The sequence below is a fragment of the Alosa pseudoharengus genome, unplaced genomic scaffold (genome assembly GCF_046254945.1).
Source record: "Alosa pseudoharengus isolate Yale_2024_CS ecotype anadromous, Long Island Sound unplaced genomic scaffold, YU_APseudo_1.1 YU_APseudo_1.1_scf_15, whole genome shotgun sequence".
Lineage (NCBI taxonomy): Eukaryota > Metazoa > Chordata > Actinopteri > Clupeiformes > Clupeidae > Alosa > Alosa pseudoharengus.
Window position 1 is genome coordinate 13,162,432 of NW_027468620.1, and position 15,795 is coordinate 13,178,226.

General features: G+C 48.6%; 1 protein-coding gene across 6 annotated transcripts in view; it reads left to right on the top strand.

Annotated features, from left to right (window-relative positions):
• Positions 1 to 15,795, top strand: part of smap1 (small ArfGAP 1) — a 133,925-nt gene that overhangs the window by 33,583 nt on the left and 84,547 nt on the right. For 3 of the 6 annotated variants that reach the window (XM_076285621.1, XM_076285623.1, XM_076285625.1), the window contains exon 4: positions 2,505 to 2,580. In XM_076285621.1, the coding sequence (XP_076141736.1) occupies positions 2,505 to 2,580 (76 nt within the window). Of the gene's footprint in view, positions 1 to 2,504; positions 2,581 to 8,941; positions 9,017 to 12,322; positions 12,404 to 15,795 lie in introns of all 6 variants that reach the window. The other 3 variants (XM_076285620.1, XM_076285622.1, XM_076285624.1) reach the window with 3 other exon arrangements.

The window sequence follows — 15,795 nt, forward strand, 5'->3', positions numbered from 1 at the left end:
AGCCGCTCTGAGTCAGAGCACCCCGCGGCGAGAGCCCAGCCTGGGCACGGCAGTTTCATTTCTCCCCCTCCTGCCCTCCAGCACAAACACCAATCAGTCCCTGACAATTGTGCTGCGGGAAATGGCGTGTGTGGATGGTGTGTGTGTGTGTGTGGGTGTGGGTGGGTGGGTGTGGGTGGGTGGGTGGATGTGATATTTTTGAGCTATTTATGTGCACCTGTTCTATAGTCCTCTGCTCTCTCTTCATTATCACTTCTTCACTTTTTACACTCGCTCTCTTTTGACTTTTTATTCTCCCCCCCCTTTCTCTCTCTCTTTCTCTCTCTCTCATATTGAACATTGTTTCTGGAGGAGAAGTAGGATGTTTAATCTTCACCTCTGCCCTGATTTCCTCCCTCCCTCTCTCTTCCCTCCCTCTCTCTTCTCTCCCTTTCATTTTTCATCAGATGAACAATTGTGATCAAAGTTTCATGAAGCCACAACAATGCCCAGGGTGCTAGCCCTTCAGCACTGTGCCTGCAAGCTAAGGGGATGGTGTGTGTGTGTGTGTGTGTGTGTGTGTGTGTGTGTGTGTGTGTGTTTGAGTTCCAACATGCTTACCTGTGTGTGTGTGTGTGCGTGTGAGAGAGAGAGAGTTGGTGGCACAGGTGGCGTGTCTAGGATCAGATTGGGAGCTGAGCTATGGCCCCTGCTTTACTTTCATCTCTCCCTCCTCTCCCTCGCTCCTTTCTTCCTCTGTCCACCTCAATCTCTCGGTCTCTCTTAGAGTGGTGTGTGTGGAGCCCTTGGTCATCTTAGATGACTTTGACCTCAGGCGCACTCCGAGAGCGAGGAGGACATTCAGATAGAGAGGAAATGAAAGTCTGAAAGAGAGAAACAAAAGAAGGCAGAGAGAGAGAGAGAGAGAGAGAGAGAGAGAGAGAGAGAGAGAGAGAGAGAGAGAGAGAGAGAGAGAGAGAGAGAGAGAGAGAGAGAGAGAGAGAGAGAGAGAGAGAGAGAGAGAGAGAGAGAGAGAGAGAGAGAGAGAGAGAGAGAGAGAGAGAGAGAGAGAGAGAGAGAGAGAGAGAGAGAGAGAGAGAGAGAGAGAGAGAGAGAGAGAGAGAGAGAGAGAGAGAGAGAGAGAGAGAGAGAGAGAGAGAATTGAAATGGAGACTGGAGTGAGAGTAGTAAATAATGACAGGTATGCCTGAGGAGACTTGGAGTGCAGAGGGAGGGAGGGAGGGAGGGAGAGAGGGAAGGATGGATGGATGGATAGAGAGAGAGAGAGGGAGAGACTGGCAGTAGCTTATGGTCCGTAATGGCGTGCTCTGCCAGGCTGGGCTATGCCTGTGGTGGTTGCTGTCTTGTCGGGGATGAAATGCCAATTAAGAGTTAACCTCACCGCGGCAACAGCAGCACGTCCCCACAGGAGGAAGGAGCGAGGAGCTACCTCTGCCCAGCCCGCCTTTCATCACCTCCATGGACAGGCCTGCCTGCTCTCTAACCTCTGTGACCTCTCTGTCTGTCTGTCTGTCTGTTTGTGTGTCTGTCTGTGTGTGTGTTGGGGTTGGTCTGCAGTGGTTGCTCTGGTCTGTGTGTGTGTGTGTGTGTGTGTGTTGGTCTGGAGTGGTTGCTCTGCTGTTTTTTTCCCCTTTTTTTGTGTGTGTGTCTGGTGTGTGACTTGGTTTTAATGTGTGTGTATGTGGGGTGGGGCCGGGGGGCTGTGTATGTTCTCGTTTGTGTGTGTGTGTGGGCATGTAATCGTATGTGTGTGTCAGTGTGTGCCTGTGTTGAAATGTGTTTTTTTATTTGCGTGTGTGTGTGTGCACGAGAAGGGAAATGTGTGTCTGTAACCTCTGTTTGTGTGGTGTGATTGAGTGTGTTTGTGTCCAGCCACCCGCCGAGTACTGTTGCTCAGGCTTCTGCAGACTGTCAATGTGATTTTCTCTCACTCAATATATCATGCTCCGTGTGTGTGTGTGTGTTTCATTTTCAAGCCATATTAAACTCACCGAACACTGGTTTTGAAATGCAGGTTTTAGTCCAAACTGTTATTCTCACTGTCAGATATATCTCAGCCTTCTCCAGCAAAGTAAATATCAGTATTTTTTCCCCATCCACTTATTTAAAAGCATATTTGATTTTGGTTTTCATATGCTTACATTTTCAAGCTCCATTTTATATTGGTATAGTTTAGTGTTTAAAACAAAAATCACAACAACAACAACAAAAAACAGCCAGCCAGATTATTTGTTTTTCTACCACAACCAGAGTTTTGATTATGTTTTATTTTCATAAAAAAATTCATTTAATAAAAATAGTTTATGGAACCATAAACAGATTCACATTTGCTTTTAACTACAAGTTCAAAAAGAGTGGGCAGTGCCCAGTGGAGTGTTGATATACAGGCTATTAGCTAGGGTACTGAGGGATGGGAGTCATTTATTTTACAGTTATGGAAGATACATTGTGGGATTTGTAGTCTCTGTCCTTCAAACGTTCCATTTTCCTGAATGACCCCTCAGAGCCGTGGAGTTCTTCATCAGGGACAAGTACGAGAAGAAGAAATACTACGACAAGAACGCCATCAACGGATCCATTGTGAGTAGAGCTCACACACACACACACACACACACACACACACACACACACACACACACACACACACACGTATGCCTAACTCCCACAGGGGTTTGCCAAGTGTTGAGTAATCAAATGGCCTTCGTGTGTGTGTGTGTGTGTGTGTGTGTGCACGTGCGAGTGAGGGAGAGGTTGACTTTGAGCTTATGCAATTAATCAATGGTGGTAATACATTTCCTTTGTTAATCTGTGTGTGTGTGTGCGCGAGTGTGTGTGTGTGTGTGCGTGCGTGTGGATGGGTGTGCGAGTGTGTGTGTGTGCGTGCGTGTGGATGGGTGTGTGGGGAAAAAGAGAATGGAGAAAGAGGGATTGCATTGCCTGTTTCCTTTGTGTATTCTCTCTGGTGTTTAGCTGTGCATGTTCATTGGGGGCTGGCATTAGTTTGATCAGTCAGTCAGTCATGTGGCCAACACAACCTCTGTCTCTGATGTGCGTTAGCAGTTAGCACAACGCTAACCTCTCCACACATCACAGTCCACTGACCCCACAGAAAACACATCACACACATGGAGGGCTCCAGCTGCTCCCTGGACAAGCCCCTCTGAGTGTGTGTGTGTGTGCGTGTGTGTGTGCGTGTGCGTGGTGGACGTGTAATATTGAATGTGGAACATTTCTAAAAATAAATTAAATTCATTTTCTGCTGATGTGCTCCCTCTGTGCTGAATCCCAGCCAGTCCAGCTGTGCATTTTGCACCCGCCTCCAATTGTGATCTCAACGCCGACCCATTACTTTGCCTCATTTTGGCATCCAATCAAAATGATTTCAGTGTTAATGATGGTCTGCTATTGGGAAGGCTGTCTGTTTAGAGGCCGTTCGATTGGTTGGCTGGCGAAGCCGTAGGTCTTCTAGCCAAGCCTGTCTACTAGCCAGCTTATCGCAAACTCGAGGCGTGTGTCTGAAATGCCACAATACTTACTGTAGAACACACACACACACTCAGTACTCAGACACACACCAACTCAGTGTTTCTCAAACTTATTTTCTGGGGTCCCACTTTTTAAAAATGAAAGACTATCGCGACCCAACTCGTGACTGTGGTAGTTAACAAAATAGATCAGTGGTTCTCAAACTTTTTCTTTCATTCCCCACTTTGATCAAGGGGGCATTCTCGAGACCCATGCCCTGTCCCTCATCGCTCTAAGAAAGTAGTAGGTCAAGCTTAAAATTGTCAAATTTATTGAAATAATGACAAGTTCTATATAATAAATAAATACATAACACACATATTTCTGTTTTCCAGCAACATATTAGGAAGCATAGGCCATTTTACAGCATTGTACAATATATTCAATGAAATACCAACATGCTGCATTAAATGGATCCATAATCCAGTCATACTGAGCACTGCAGGTTGGGAAATATTTTTGAAATAAACTTTGCAGGGATGTGATGTAGGCCTACTGTTTAATACATGGGATCACAAGAGTGCCTCCCAATCAGACGTTTCAGCGATTTCGCTCAGAAATCTCAAAGGCATAATACTGTCGCGATCGAACGAGTAAAGGCGCCTGTCCCATACTCAAGTTTTTTTGGTGAATGCAGTAGGCTAATCTTATTTGCTAGGTGAGGTAGGTGCTTGTCTTTGCCTTGTAACTGGACATTTAACTCAAATGTATCGCTAAGATATATCAAATATATCGCTAAGATAGGCCAGCTTCGTTAAGAAATGTTCATTAGTGAACGTGCTTGCAGATTCAAACATGCGCTCTTCCTCCAAGAAGAGGCGACTCGGAGCTCAAACACGCGCGACAGCACTTTACCTCGGGAAAGCCACCTTGCCTCGCTGTGAAACAGTACAGCCTTTTGGTCAGCTACCATCTCTTCGCAAAGTGCGGAGAATAGACGCGCTTTTAAGGGCTGGGTTTTGATGAAATTCACCACTCTCACAACAACGTTCAAAATCATGTAGGTCGGGACTAAGCTGCCTTGACACGAGCGCTTCCCTGTGAATAACACAGTGCATCCATAGCGCATCGGGTGCTACCTGGGCCCAGGCTACAGATAAAAAAATAAATAAAAAACTCCTGTTTTCACGTCAGTTCGCGCCCCACCTGGCATGTCTCCACAGTTTGAGAAACGCTGCACCAACTCCACAAGCGCTTTCATAACCACACACAACTCCTTTTGCCACACGTGTACACACGCCTAGACATGATTCAGTCATTTAGACAGAAAAAGTGAAGAGTTGAAATGACCATATAGTCTGGAACATTCCAGCTGAGGCCCTGCCAGTGAGACCGCCTGCTGTGTGGAGGATCACACGCTCGGAGGAAGAGAGGAAGGGCACAGAAAAAGAAAAAGGCGAATGCAAGAGTGAAAGTGAGGTGAGGGAGTAAGATAGTGAGAGAGAGAGAGAGAGAGAGAGAGGGGGAAAAGGAGAGGTGGATAGAGAGGAGGAGAGAGAGGAGGAGGAGGTGCCCTCTGTCTCTCTGTGTCCTCTGAGTCAGTGGAGATGATGGGTTGGCTGGCTGATTCCCTGCCTCCCCCTCTCTCTCCTCTCCCAGAGCTGCCTACCGTAAGCCCCTGCATTATTAAAGGCAACTCATTATCACTTTAAGTCCAGCTGCAGAGAGAGAGAGAGAGAGCGAGAGAGAGAGAAATAAAGCTTTTTCTGTCTTTTTTTACGCAGCGGTTGAAATTCAGCGAGTCTGTTTTGCTCACTATCACAATCTGTCTCTCTCTCTGTCTCTCTCTCTCTCTCTCCATTGTCTTCTCTCTGGAGAGCCCGACTGAAACAGCTGATGGTGCACTCAAAAGCATCTGTCTCTGAATGTGGAGGAGGGGGCGTTGAAGTAAAGCCTAGTTTCTTTTTTTACCCTAAAACCATCCTTACAGCAACTGTAGAACTAAATTGGCAAACTATTTCAGGGGCCACCATAGCTCTCTCTCTCTCTGAGTAAGAGAGACAAAAAGACCCACTCACTCACTCACTCACTCACTCACACACTCGCTCACACACAGACACACACACACACACTTTTTGTACCAGTCTTGGGAGATAGAGTGAGATGGAGCTCTCACTGTTAGCTGAGGACCTTTCTGTTTAGCATCACTCCACCACATCACACATCTGCTGTGTCTGTGTCTGTGTGTGTGTTTGTCTGTGTGTGTGTGTGTGTTTGTCTGTGTGTGTGTGTGTGTGTGTGTGTGTGTGTGTGTGTGTGTGTGTGTGTGTGTTTCGCCTGCTGCTTCATGTCTCCTTGATGTAGTATCTCCATGCATGCCAGATGCCTTAAAGAAGCAGGCATCCCAGCTCAGCCCAGCTCTCCCTGACCCAGGGCAAGCCACTGGAACTTCCCAGTTGTTGTCAATGTGACCGATGCCTCTTTCTATTTCATGCCATGCACAAAGATCCAAAAGCAGCCCTCTTCCTCTCTCTCTCCCTCCCTCCCTCCCTCCCTCCCTCCCTCTCTCTCTCTCACCATGGTCTGGTTTTAGGGGGATGGTGTTGTGTTGTGTAAGGACAGTGTGCCCGAGTGACATTAGTCCTCCACCCCCCCTCATCCCCCTCCCTAGTGCTGAGAGCTGATGTGGTTCTTGCACTCGGTCGATCGGGTGATGTAATTATGGAGCAGGCAGACACCAGACACGCAAGGCAAGGTTGAGCACAGCAGGGCTGTGTGTGTGTGTGTGTGTGTGTGTGTGTAGTGGACGGGCAGGGGTGGGGGGGATGTACGTAAATAGCACTCTGGAACCCACCTCTGCTTCTTTTTGCCTCAGCAGCTGCTAGCTCAACACACACACACACAGACACACACAGACACACACACTGCACAAGAACAGACAGTGTGAGCAGCTGTACTCATAACCATGGCTGCCTTACATCATGCTCCTATAGTGCCTTGCCTTTGTGTGTGTGGTCTTTCTCAGATTATCTTCATCTTTCATCTCTTCTTCCTGTTTTTGCCCTCTTTCTCTTCTTGTTATCCTCCTCAGAAACACACACACACACACACAAACACACACACACACACACACACACACACACACACCTACACCCACCCACACACCCACACACACACCAACATGCAAATAAATAAATACCCTTTTTCTCCCTCTTCTCTGATGTTCCTAATTGCAGCTAATCACAAACCAAACCCAGATGACCAAGCACACGGCACAGCACAGATGTCCCTGGCCATTTAGCCGCCTGCTTCCATTTCCCCCGCTGTCGTTTTGATCAGCGCATCATTAGAAAACATTGTGCACCCCCCTCACGCCTCAACTGTCATTTCCACTTCTGCATCCCTCGACTAACCCCACCATCCCCTCGCCCCCACCTGGCTCATGTCACCTGCATCAGAGCAGGGAGGACAGGCTGCTAATAAGCCTAAAGACCCCTCATCACCCAGGGACCTCCTCTGCTGGCTCTACAGAGGCATGGAAAACGTGTATGTGTGTGTGTGTGTGTGTGTGTGTGTGTGTGTGTGTGTGTGTGTGTGTGTGTGTGTGTGTGTGTGTGTGTGTGTGTGTGTGTGTGTGTGTGTGTGTGTGTGTGTGTGTGTGTGTGTGTGTGTGTGTGTGTGTGTGTGTGTGTGTGTGTGTGTGTGTGTGTGTGTGTGTGTGTGTGTGTGTGTGTCCAGCAGCTCACACCATCTTTCTCAATGCTCACTCAAGGGAGATGACTCCACTGCTGTCTGTGCTGCTGTACAGTGTGTCTGTGTGAAGATGTGTGTGCAGCTGTATTAGCTGCGGCATTGTTGTGGGTATGTCTATTGTGTTCTATCTATCTACTGAATGCTTTTTTTGGCTCTATTGTCTACATATACAACAGCTGGAGTTGTTGTGCAAGACCCCTACAATACTACTGTCTCCCTCTCTCTCTCTCTCTCTCTTTCTCTGTCCATCTCTCTGTCTCAGCCCCCTCCTCTGTTGACAGGTCTTCATCTCCTCCACCAGCGAAACAAAAGACAGGAGCAGAGTGTGTGTGTGTGTGTGTGTGTGTGTGTGTGTGTGTGTGTGTGCGCGTGTGTGTGTGTGCTCTGTTCTTCTGTCAGGCTTTTTTGTTTAACCTTGTTTGACTCCTGGCTGCTTTTTTCTGTTTGACTGGAAATTTTCAGTTCTTTTTTGCCTGTACAGAATGACAGAATGTCTTTCTCCTCTCTCTCTCTCTCTCTCTCTCTCTCTCTCTCTCTCTCTCTCTCTCTCTCTCTCTCTCTCTCTCTCTCTCTCTCTCTCTCTCTCTCTCTCACTTCATCTCCTCATCTGTCTGTCTCTCTCTCTCTCTCTCTTTCTCTCCCTGTCTCTCTATTCTGTCTCTCCCCATTTATCCTTAATCGTCAGCTGTATCTACCATTCTTTCTTCTGTCATTTCTTGGTTTCCTGTGGGATCTGTGTGTGTGTGTGGGAGGGATGAGAAATGGGGGAGAGAAATAGATGGAATGACGTATGTGAGTGATTGCCATGGGGACAGATGAGAATGAAAGAGGGAATGAAAAGAAGATGAGCGGAAGTGAAGGAGGGAGAGAAGGAGAGAGAGAAGGAGAGAGGGTGCATAAGAAATAAGGGATGTGACTTGATTAGCTTCCTGTTATCGGCCCCAAAGTAGGTGGGCAGAGCAGATCACCCCCCCCCCCCCCCCCACACACAAATGACTGAGAACACATACACACATACACACACATACATACGCACACACACACAAACAGAAACAGCTTTCCCTACTCCCACTCTCTCATTACCCCTTTTCTCTTATTACACCCCCCCCCCTTGTCCTCCTCTTCCATACCCATACACAGAGACAGAAGTTGATTTATGGGATGGTGTCATTTGTCATCTCTGATACAAGAAGAGTGTTTTTCTTCATGAGACACAAGTCTCTTTCCTTCCACAGCCATTATGGACTCCATTTGGCTCCTATTCCAGGCTCATGCCTGTTTTGTGTGTGTGTGTGTGTGTGTGTGTGTGTGTGTGTGTGTGTGTGTGTGTGTGTGTGTGTGTGTGTGTGTGTGAAGGAAACATAATCACTGCAGGATTTTGCGTGAAGTCTTCTAACAGTACTACAGCAATGTATGAGGTGTGTGTTTGTATCAGTGCTTTTGGCTTGCAGTGCTTCCCCGCGGCAGAACAATTAGGAGGCACTCGGTTGGTGTCTTTGCTGCCTATTGATTCGGATTTCACTTTATCTCTTCCTGTCTCTCACCCTCTCTCTCTTCCCCCGGATCTCACCCTCTCCCTCCTATCTCTCGTTCACATCCCCCTCTCCCTTCCTCCTCCTCGCTCCGGCCTCCCCTCTTCACCTCCCTCCCCACTCCTCCTCCTCTTCCTCCTCTTCCTCCTCGTCTTCCTCCTCCTCTGGTGCTCCTCCGGTTGGCTCTGCAGAAGGCCCCTGATGTGGCTCAGTCTTCCTCCTCCTCCTCTCCCTCCTCACAGGCATCTGAGAAAAACAAGTTGGAGGTATGCTATGCTATGCTATGCTACACTATGCTGCTTCAACGTGCTGTGCTGTGCTGTGCTGCGCTGTGCTGTGCTGTGCTGTGCTGTGCTGTGCTGTGCTGTGCTGTGCTGTGCTGTGCTTTTTTAAGGCATGCTATGTCTGTGTCTGTGTGGTGTTGTGGTCCTGTCATTTAATCCTTGTGTAGTGGATTAGATTAGATTAAATTAGATTCAACTTTATTGTCATTTAGCAGAGTACAGGTAGCCAATGAAATGCAGTAGTAGGCTACATGTCAATGTCAAAATCCTGTCTGTGGTTTTTCTTTGTGTTTTGTTTTTGTGTTTTTTTTGTTTGTTTATTCTTTGAGTTTTGTGTTTATGCTTGTGTTTCTGTTGGTTTTTTGTGGTGTGTTGATGCTATGTTGGGTTTGTGTTTGTGGGTTGTGTTTACTCTGTGTGTGTGTGTGTGTGTGTGTGTGTCTGTGTGTGCACGCTATGTTTGTGTTGTGTAGTTCTCCGGTGACATGTGGTTGTGTTGAGTGTGTTGCATGTCTATGTGATGCAGAGAGAGCAGTATCTTGGACCCTACTGAAGAAAGCCTTTGACTTTGAAATGCTTGTGTGGTGCTGTCTAGTTTTTAAGCCAGTCATTCTTAACAAGCTTAGGCATCCCTCTCACTCAAGCATGCCTGGCAGCCATGGTCTCACACACACACACACACACACACACACACACACACACACACACACACACACACACACACACTGTGAGTAGCCACAGTCCAATCCTACTGATCATTGTTCAGACCAGCTACGAACAAAACACACGCACACACACACACACCCTTGCCCAGCAGGCCCAATTAAGACCTCTGGAGCCTCCCCCCTCTCTGTCTCCTCTCCTCACGAGGTCAGACATGCAGACACCATTTCCCCTGGTCAGACCTGTCCCTGGAAGCCAAGGCCACGGCGGAGAGGAGCAGTCAAGAGCGAGGGATGAGAGGGAGAGGGAGAAGAAGAGGGGTGGGGGGATTTAAGACTGGATGCAGAGAGGGTCTGCCTGTAAAGGACAGAGCCCCGAGGACACACACTGTCATCAGTCTGAAGGGTACAGTGCCGGCATGACATCATCGCTCTAAAGAGCCAGGAGAGAGGACAAGAAGTGCAGGGTGGGGTGAGTTGGGGTGGGCTGGAGTATAAATGGTAGTGGGGGGGGGGGTGGGGTGAGTTGGGGTGGGCTGGGGTATAGATGGTAGTGGGGGGGGGGGGGGGTGAGTTGGGGTGGGCTGGGGTATAGATGGTAGTGGGGGGTGGTATAGATGGTAGTGGGGGGGTGGGGGGTATATATATGGTAGTGGGGGTGGGCAGACTTGGGGTTGTGGTGGGGTATAGATGGTAGTGGGGGGGGTGGGGTGGGGTGGGGGGTGATATAGATGGTAGTGGGGGGTGTATATTGTAGTGGGGGTGGGCAGACTTGGGGTTGTGGTGGGGTATAGATGGTAGTGGGGGGGGTGAGTTGGGGTGGGCTAGGGTATAAATGGTAGTAGGGGGGGTGGGGTGGGGGGTATATATATGGTAGTGGGGGTGGGGAGACTTGGGGTTGTGGTGGGGTATAGGTGGTAGTGGGGGAAGGAGACAGATGAGAGATGGAATGAGGAAGCAAATGAGCGAGGATGGAGTTGGAGAAGAGGAGAAGGGGGGCAGGGAGTGAGAGATTGGATAGGGGAGGTGGTGGTGATGGAGGACAGAGGCAAATATGAAAGGGAGGAAGGGAAGGAGGAAAGGGGGAAACGAGAGAGGGAGGGAGAGGGAGAGAAGGTGCAAACAAGATGGAAAGGGCAAGAGGTAAGGAAGGGTCAAGCAAGATGGAGAGAGGGAGGGAGGGAAGGAGGGAGGGAATGTTTGAGGTGTGAGGTCACATGTTGTGGTGATGGTAGCTGATCCTTGAGGTAGGGGGGAGATGAATTACACATGTCATCTGTCCCTACCAGCACGCTGTAGGTGTGAACATCAGAGAGAGAGAGAGAGAGAGAGAGAGAGAGAGAGAGAGAAGATGGGCAGGGTTGTCTTGCTCTGTGTCTGTATATGCGTCTGTGTACATGAGCAGTTGTGCTCTGGTGTGTTCCTCTGTTTACAATTGAATGTTGTGTATCAGTGTAAAAAGCTTTCACACGTGTACTGTGTACACATGGACGGGTATGTGTGTATGCATACACTTTTATCGTGTGTGTATGTGGTGACTGCGGTCCTGCGTGGGTGTATGTATGTACGTTGGGAGGGGCCGCAGGTTGAAGGTGTGCACCCTAATCGATCGGCCTACCCCGTGAGCGTGCAGAAAGGTAAATGGAGTAATCGATACACTTGTAAAGGCTCTGAGAGACAGCGTACAGCACTTAGCCATCCTTCAAGGTGCCTTGCTCTCTCCGTCTCTCGCTCCCTCTCCATCCCTTTCTCTCTTTTCATCTCACTACGCTCTTTCATCCCCCTCTCCTCTCCTCTCCTCTCCTCTCCTCACATGTATTTCTTCTGACACTCGCACCCCTTACACATCTAAGAAAACCTTGTGCTGGTTGTTTGCTCTAAGATCATACCTGCTGTCCATTCACTGTTGCCTTTCCCCTTTTTTGCTTTACTTTCCTTCTCTCTCTCTCTCTCTCTGTTTTTTTCTCTATAGTGAGAAATTGATTTAGTGTAAGTGCAAGAGAGGTGGTGGAGGAGGGGGAACAGGGAAAGAAGAGGAGGAGGAGGGGGGGTGTGCCAGCAGCTCGATAACAATCTTTGAACCCTTTATGAGTTTTTCATTATTCATAATTATGCTGGCTTCTCACCAGAGGCTTCCTTCAAGTCTGTGTGTGTGTGTGTGTGTGTGTGTGTGTGTGTGTGTGTGTGTGTGTGTGTGTGTGTGTGTGTGTGTGTGTGTGTGTGTGTGTGTGTGTGTGTGTGTGTGTGTGTGTGTGTGTGTGTGTGTGTGTGTGTGTGTGTGTGTGTGTGTGTGTGTGTGTGTGTGTGTGTGTGTGTGTGTGTGTGTGTGTGTGTGTGTGTGTGTGTGTGTGTGTGTGTGTGAGAGAAAGTTTCTTTAACCTGTATGAAAAAAGAAAAGAAACTTGTGGTTTGTGAAGTTTATGGAACATTTCCAATGAGGAGACTGATCGTGTGTGTGTGTGTACGTATTGGTATTCATCTCTACCTGCATGCTGGCTCCTACATGCCTGCACACTGCATCGACACAGACAAACTCTGACTGACTTCCCACTCCTCTCCCTCTCTGCCTGCCTCCCTTCCCTCCACCCCCCCCATCCCTCACTCTCACCCCCTCCCCTCCCGACAGAAGGAAAGGGAGAAGAAGAAGGACGAGAGGAAGAGGGAAAAGGACACAGACAAAAGCACCAAGCCCTCGCCTCTGGAGAAGGTCAGTACAAATCTCCGCTTCCACAAACAGCGTTCAACAGCGCCGACGCCCCACCCTCCCCTCCGAGCCGCCTCCGCCTCTGCCTCCACCTCCACCTCTCCCTCCTCCATCCATCTCCATGCAGACTCCCTCCATACATCAGGGCCCAGTTAAGCGGCACCTTGGCTGTGGCTTGCACGCTTTAGTTGGATGAAAAGGTTGCGAGTGCCTTTTGGAGGCCAAATGACCAAATGGCCAAATGGATGTGCATTCTTCAACCAGTTGCTTTATTGTTTTTTAAAAAAGTCCACAGGTTTGTGCCATGAAAGATTCAAAAAGTCATTTCAAACATGTCACAGAGAGAAGAGAAGAGTAAAGGGACAGTAATAGATCAGTAATAGATCAAATAAAAATCAGCTGCACACAGTAAATAAATAAATGTATGCATCCATACAACATCCATACAACACTGTAAACACTAAGTGTCAACAACAGTCAGTGTTCCTGGCCTCATTCCAGATTATGCTGGATAGAAAATAAAGGCATCGTATCACCTCCCCAGGTAGTCACAAGCCAGATCTGACCAGATTGTTTAAAAAAAATAACCACCATCTTGGAGTGCATGCCTAGTGCTCATTTTCTTGCTGCTCCCGGCACTTTAATTAGCATCAGAAGACCAGACCACTGGGAATGCTCTTGTGATAATAGCTCAGATTGAAATGTTGCCGATTTATATGAAGCATTGGAGCTCTCGAGTGTGGTGTAGTGAGGGGCTTGCCTGTGCTGATACACACACACACACTATTGAAGCAACGTGTGTGTATGTGTGTGTGTGTGTGAGAGGGTAGAGGTGGTAACTAGAGCTGAAAGGTGTAGAGTAGTTTATCTCCACGCCAGTGCTTATCAGAGCCCTCAGCAAAGCACTGTTGCCACTGCTTACAGCGGAACTTACTAGAAGGAAACATGATGTACTACACCAGCGGTGCAGTACTACAGAAATGCTGAAGCACACTCACACACAAAAAGATATGTACTGAATTTGTATGCAAGCTCACATACTGATACAGACTGATATACTGTATGTTATCTTTTTTAGAGCTCTCTGAGAAAACGGTTAGGTCCAGTGTGGTGTGAAGGACCTTGTGATTCCTCAGTGATTCCTACTGTGTAACTGTGTTTATGTTGTGAGGCTCTGCTTGTGTTTGGAGATGAAACCGGAGAAAATGGCGAAAGATTGGAGGTGGGATGGGGGCGTGCACACGTTAGGAGCATGACCGGTGCTGAATGACAGGCAGGCAGGGTGAGCATGGTACTGGGGGGTCTCCTGGCCCAGGATGCAGGGGCTGTGCTTGAAAAGACCCCCCACTCCATACCTCCACTCCTGTCCTCATTTATCATTTCCTTTCTCTCTCTCTCTCTCTCTCTCTCTCTCTCTCTCTCTCTCTCTCTCTCTCTCTCTCTCTCTCTCTCTCTCTCTCTCTCTCTCTCTCTCTCTCTCTCTCTCTCTCTCTCTCCCTCCCTCCCCACACTTTCATTGCCTCCTGTCTTCATATATCTTATGCTCTTTCTGTCTCTTGACCTTCTCTCTAGTTTGTATACTATGACATGCCCACTTGGTGTGTGTGTGTGTGTGTGTGTGTGTGTGTGTGTGGGGTGTAGCATTAGTTCTGGGTCATGGTGCACAGGGAGAAGTAATTCCGTGGCCTTTAGGAAACTCCTGATCCTAGTAGTAGCAATCTCTCCAGCTTTCCACACTACTGCCTCTCACCCAGTAATATTCACAACCCCAAGGAAGGTGTGTGTGTGTGTGTGTGTGTGTGTGTGTGTGTGTGTGTGTGTGTGTGTGTGTGTGTGTGTGTGTGTGTGTGTGTGTGTGTGTGTGTGTGTGTGTGTGTGTGTGTGTGTGTGTGTGTGTGTGTGTGTGTGTGTGTGTGTGTGTGTGTGTGTGTGTGTGTGTGTGTGTGTGTGTGTGTGAGAGATAGAAGGAGAAAGAGTGAGTAAGTTCAAGAGTGCTCAGTCATACGTCATAATTAGTCTTTCTGTTAAATGTTGGAAGCTGCTGACACAGAACACACAGCTGACCTTCTGCAGAGAAAGGCACAATGCACTTCTCTCTCTGACTGATGGACACACACCACACACACACCATACACCACACACACACACACACACAATGGTTTAATTAAAGGTGGTGTTCACTGCTATTAAACGGCTATTTAGTTGAATCCGTGTTGATAACAATGCCTTGTCCTAATGCAGAGCCTGCTGTGTTGACTGAGTTTGTCTATTGCTGCGTGTGTGTGTGTTTTGAGAGAGATTGAGAGTGAGGGTACCGGTACACACGCACGCACACACACACACACACACACACACACACACACACACACACACACACACACACACACACGCATCCATCTCACTGCTAATGCCCCCATCCCTCAGTCCCAACAGTATGTTAGCTTAACACTGGCCATTTGTTTTCTGCTCATCAGTTCATACTGATGCAACGCCTCGAGACACATACGCACACGCAGACACAGAGACGCAGATGCAGACACAGAGATGCAGACGCAGAGACACAGAGACGCAGACGCAGAGACGCAGACGCAGACGCAGACGCAGAGACGCAGACGCAGACGCAGACGCAGATGCAGACGCAGACGCAGAGACGCAGACGCAGACACAGAGACGCAGACGCAGACTCAGACGCAGAGACGCAGACGCGCAGATACGCAGACGCAGACACACACAAAGAGCCCAAGTCAAAGAGCTCCAAGTGGAAGCAAGGGCTTTTGGATGTGTGCATCCTTGCTCGGACCCCCAGCTCTGAGATGTCCGAGGTGAGGGAGCTCATGCTCATCTCCATACAGATATCTGCAGGCAGCGGAGCGGCAGACGTGTGTTTTACACACTCCAGAGCACCGCACACACACACTGAGATTCATAGCCTCCGCCATTACCCCCTGCTTGTGTGTGTGTGTGAGATAGAGAGAAAGTTTGCACTTGTTTTGCGTGTGTGTCGTTATTTCTATTGCTTTTATATCCTTTGCATGATTCTTCATGTAGTTTCTGATTTTGTGTTTTATTTGAGACGTGGATGTGAGTCGCCGTGTGTATGTGTGTGTGCGCGCGCGCGTGTCTCTGTCTGTCTGCCTGTCTGCCTGTCTGTCTGTCTGTCTGTCTGTCTGTCTGTCTGTCTGTCTACTTGTGTGGTTGCATGTGTGCGGTGTCAGGGGCGTGGTGTTGGTTGTCTGTGTGACTGTGTGAGCGATGTGCCCCCTGACCCTGTCTCGGGCACAGATTGAGAGTAGAGCATGCTGGGAATGAGGAAGTATGATGGGGGTGAGGGGGTGACTACTCACCCTGGGTCAGCACGAGGATTGATTAAAGCAATGGTGCTTGAGGGATTGACT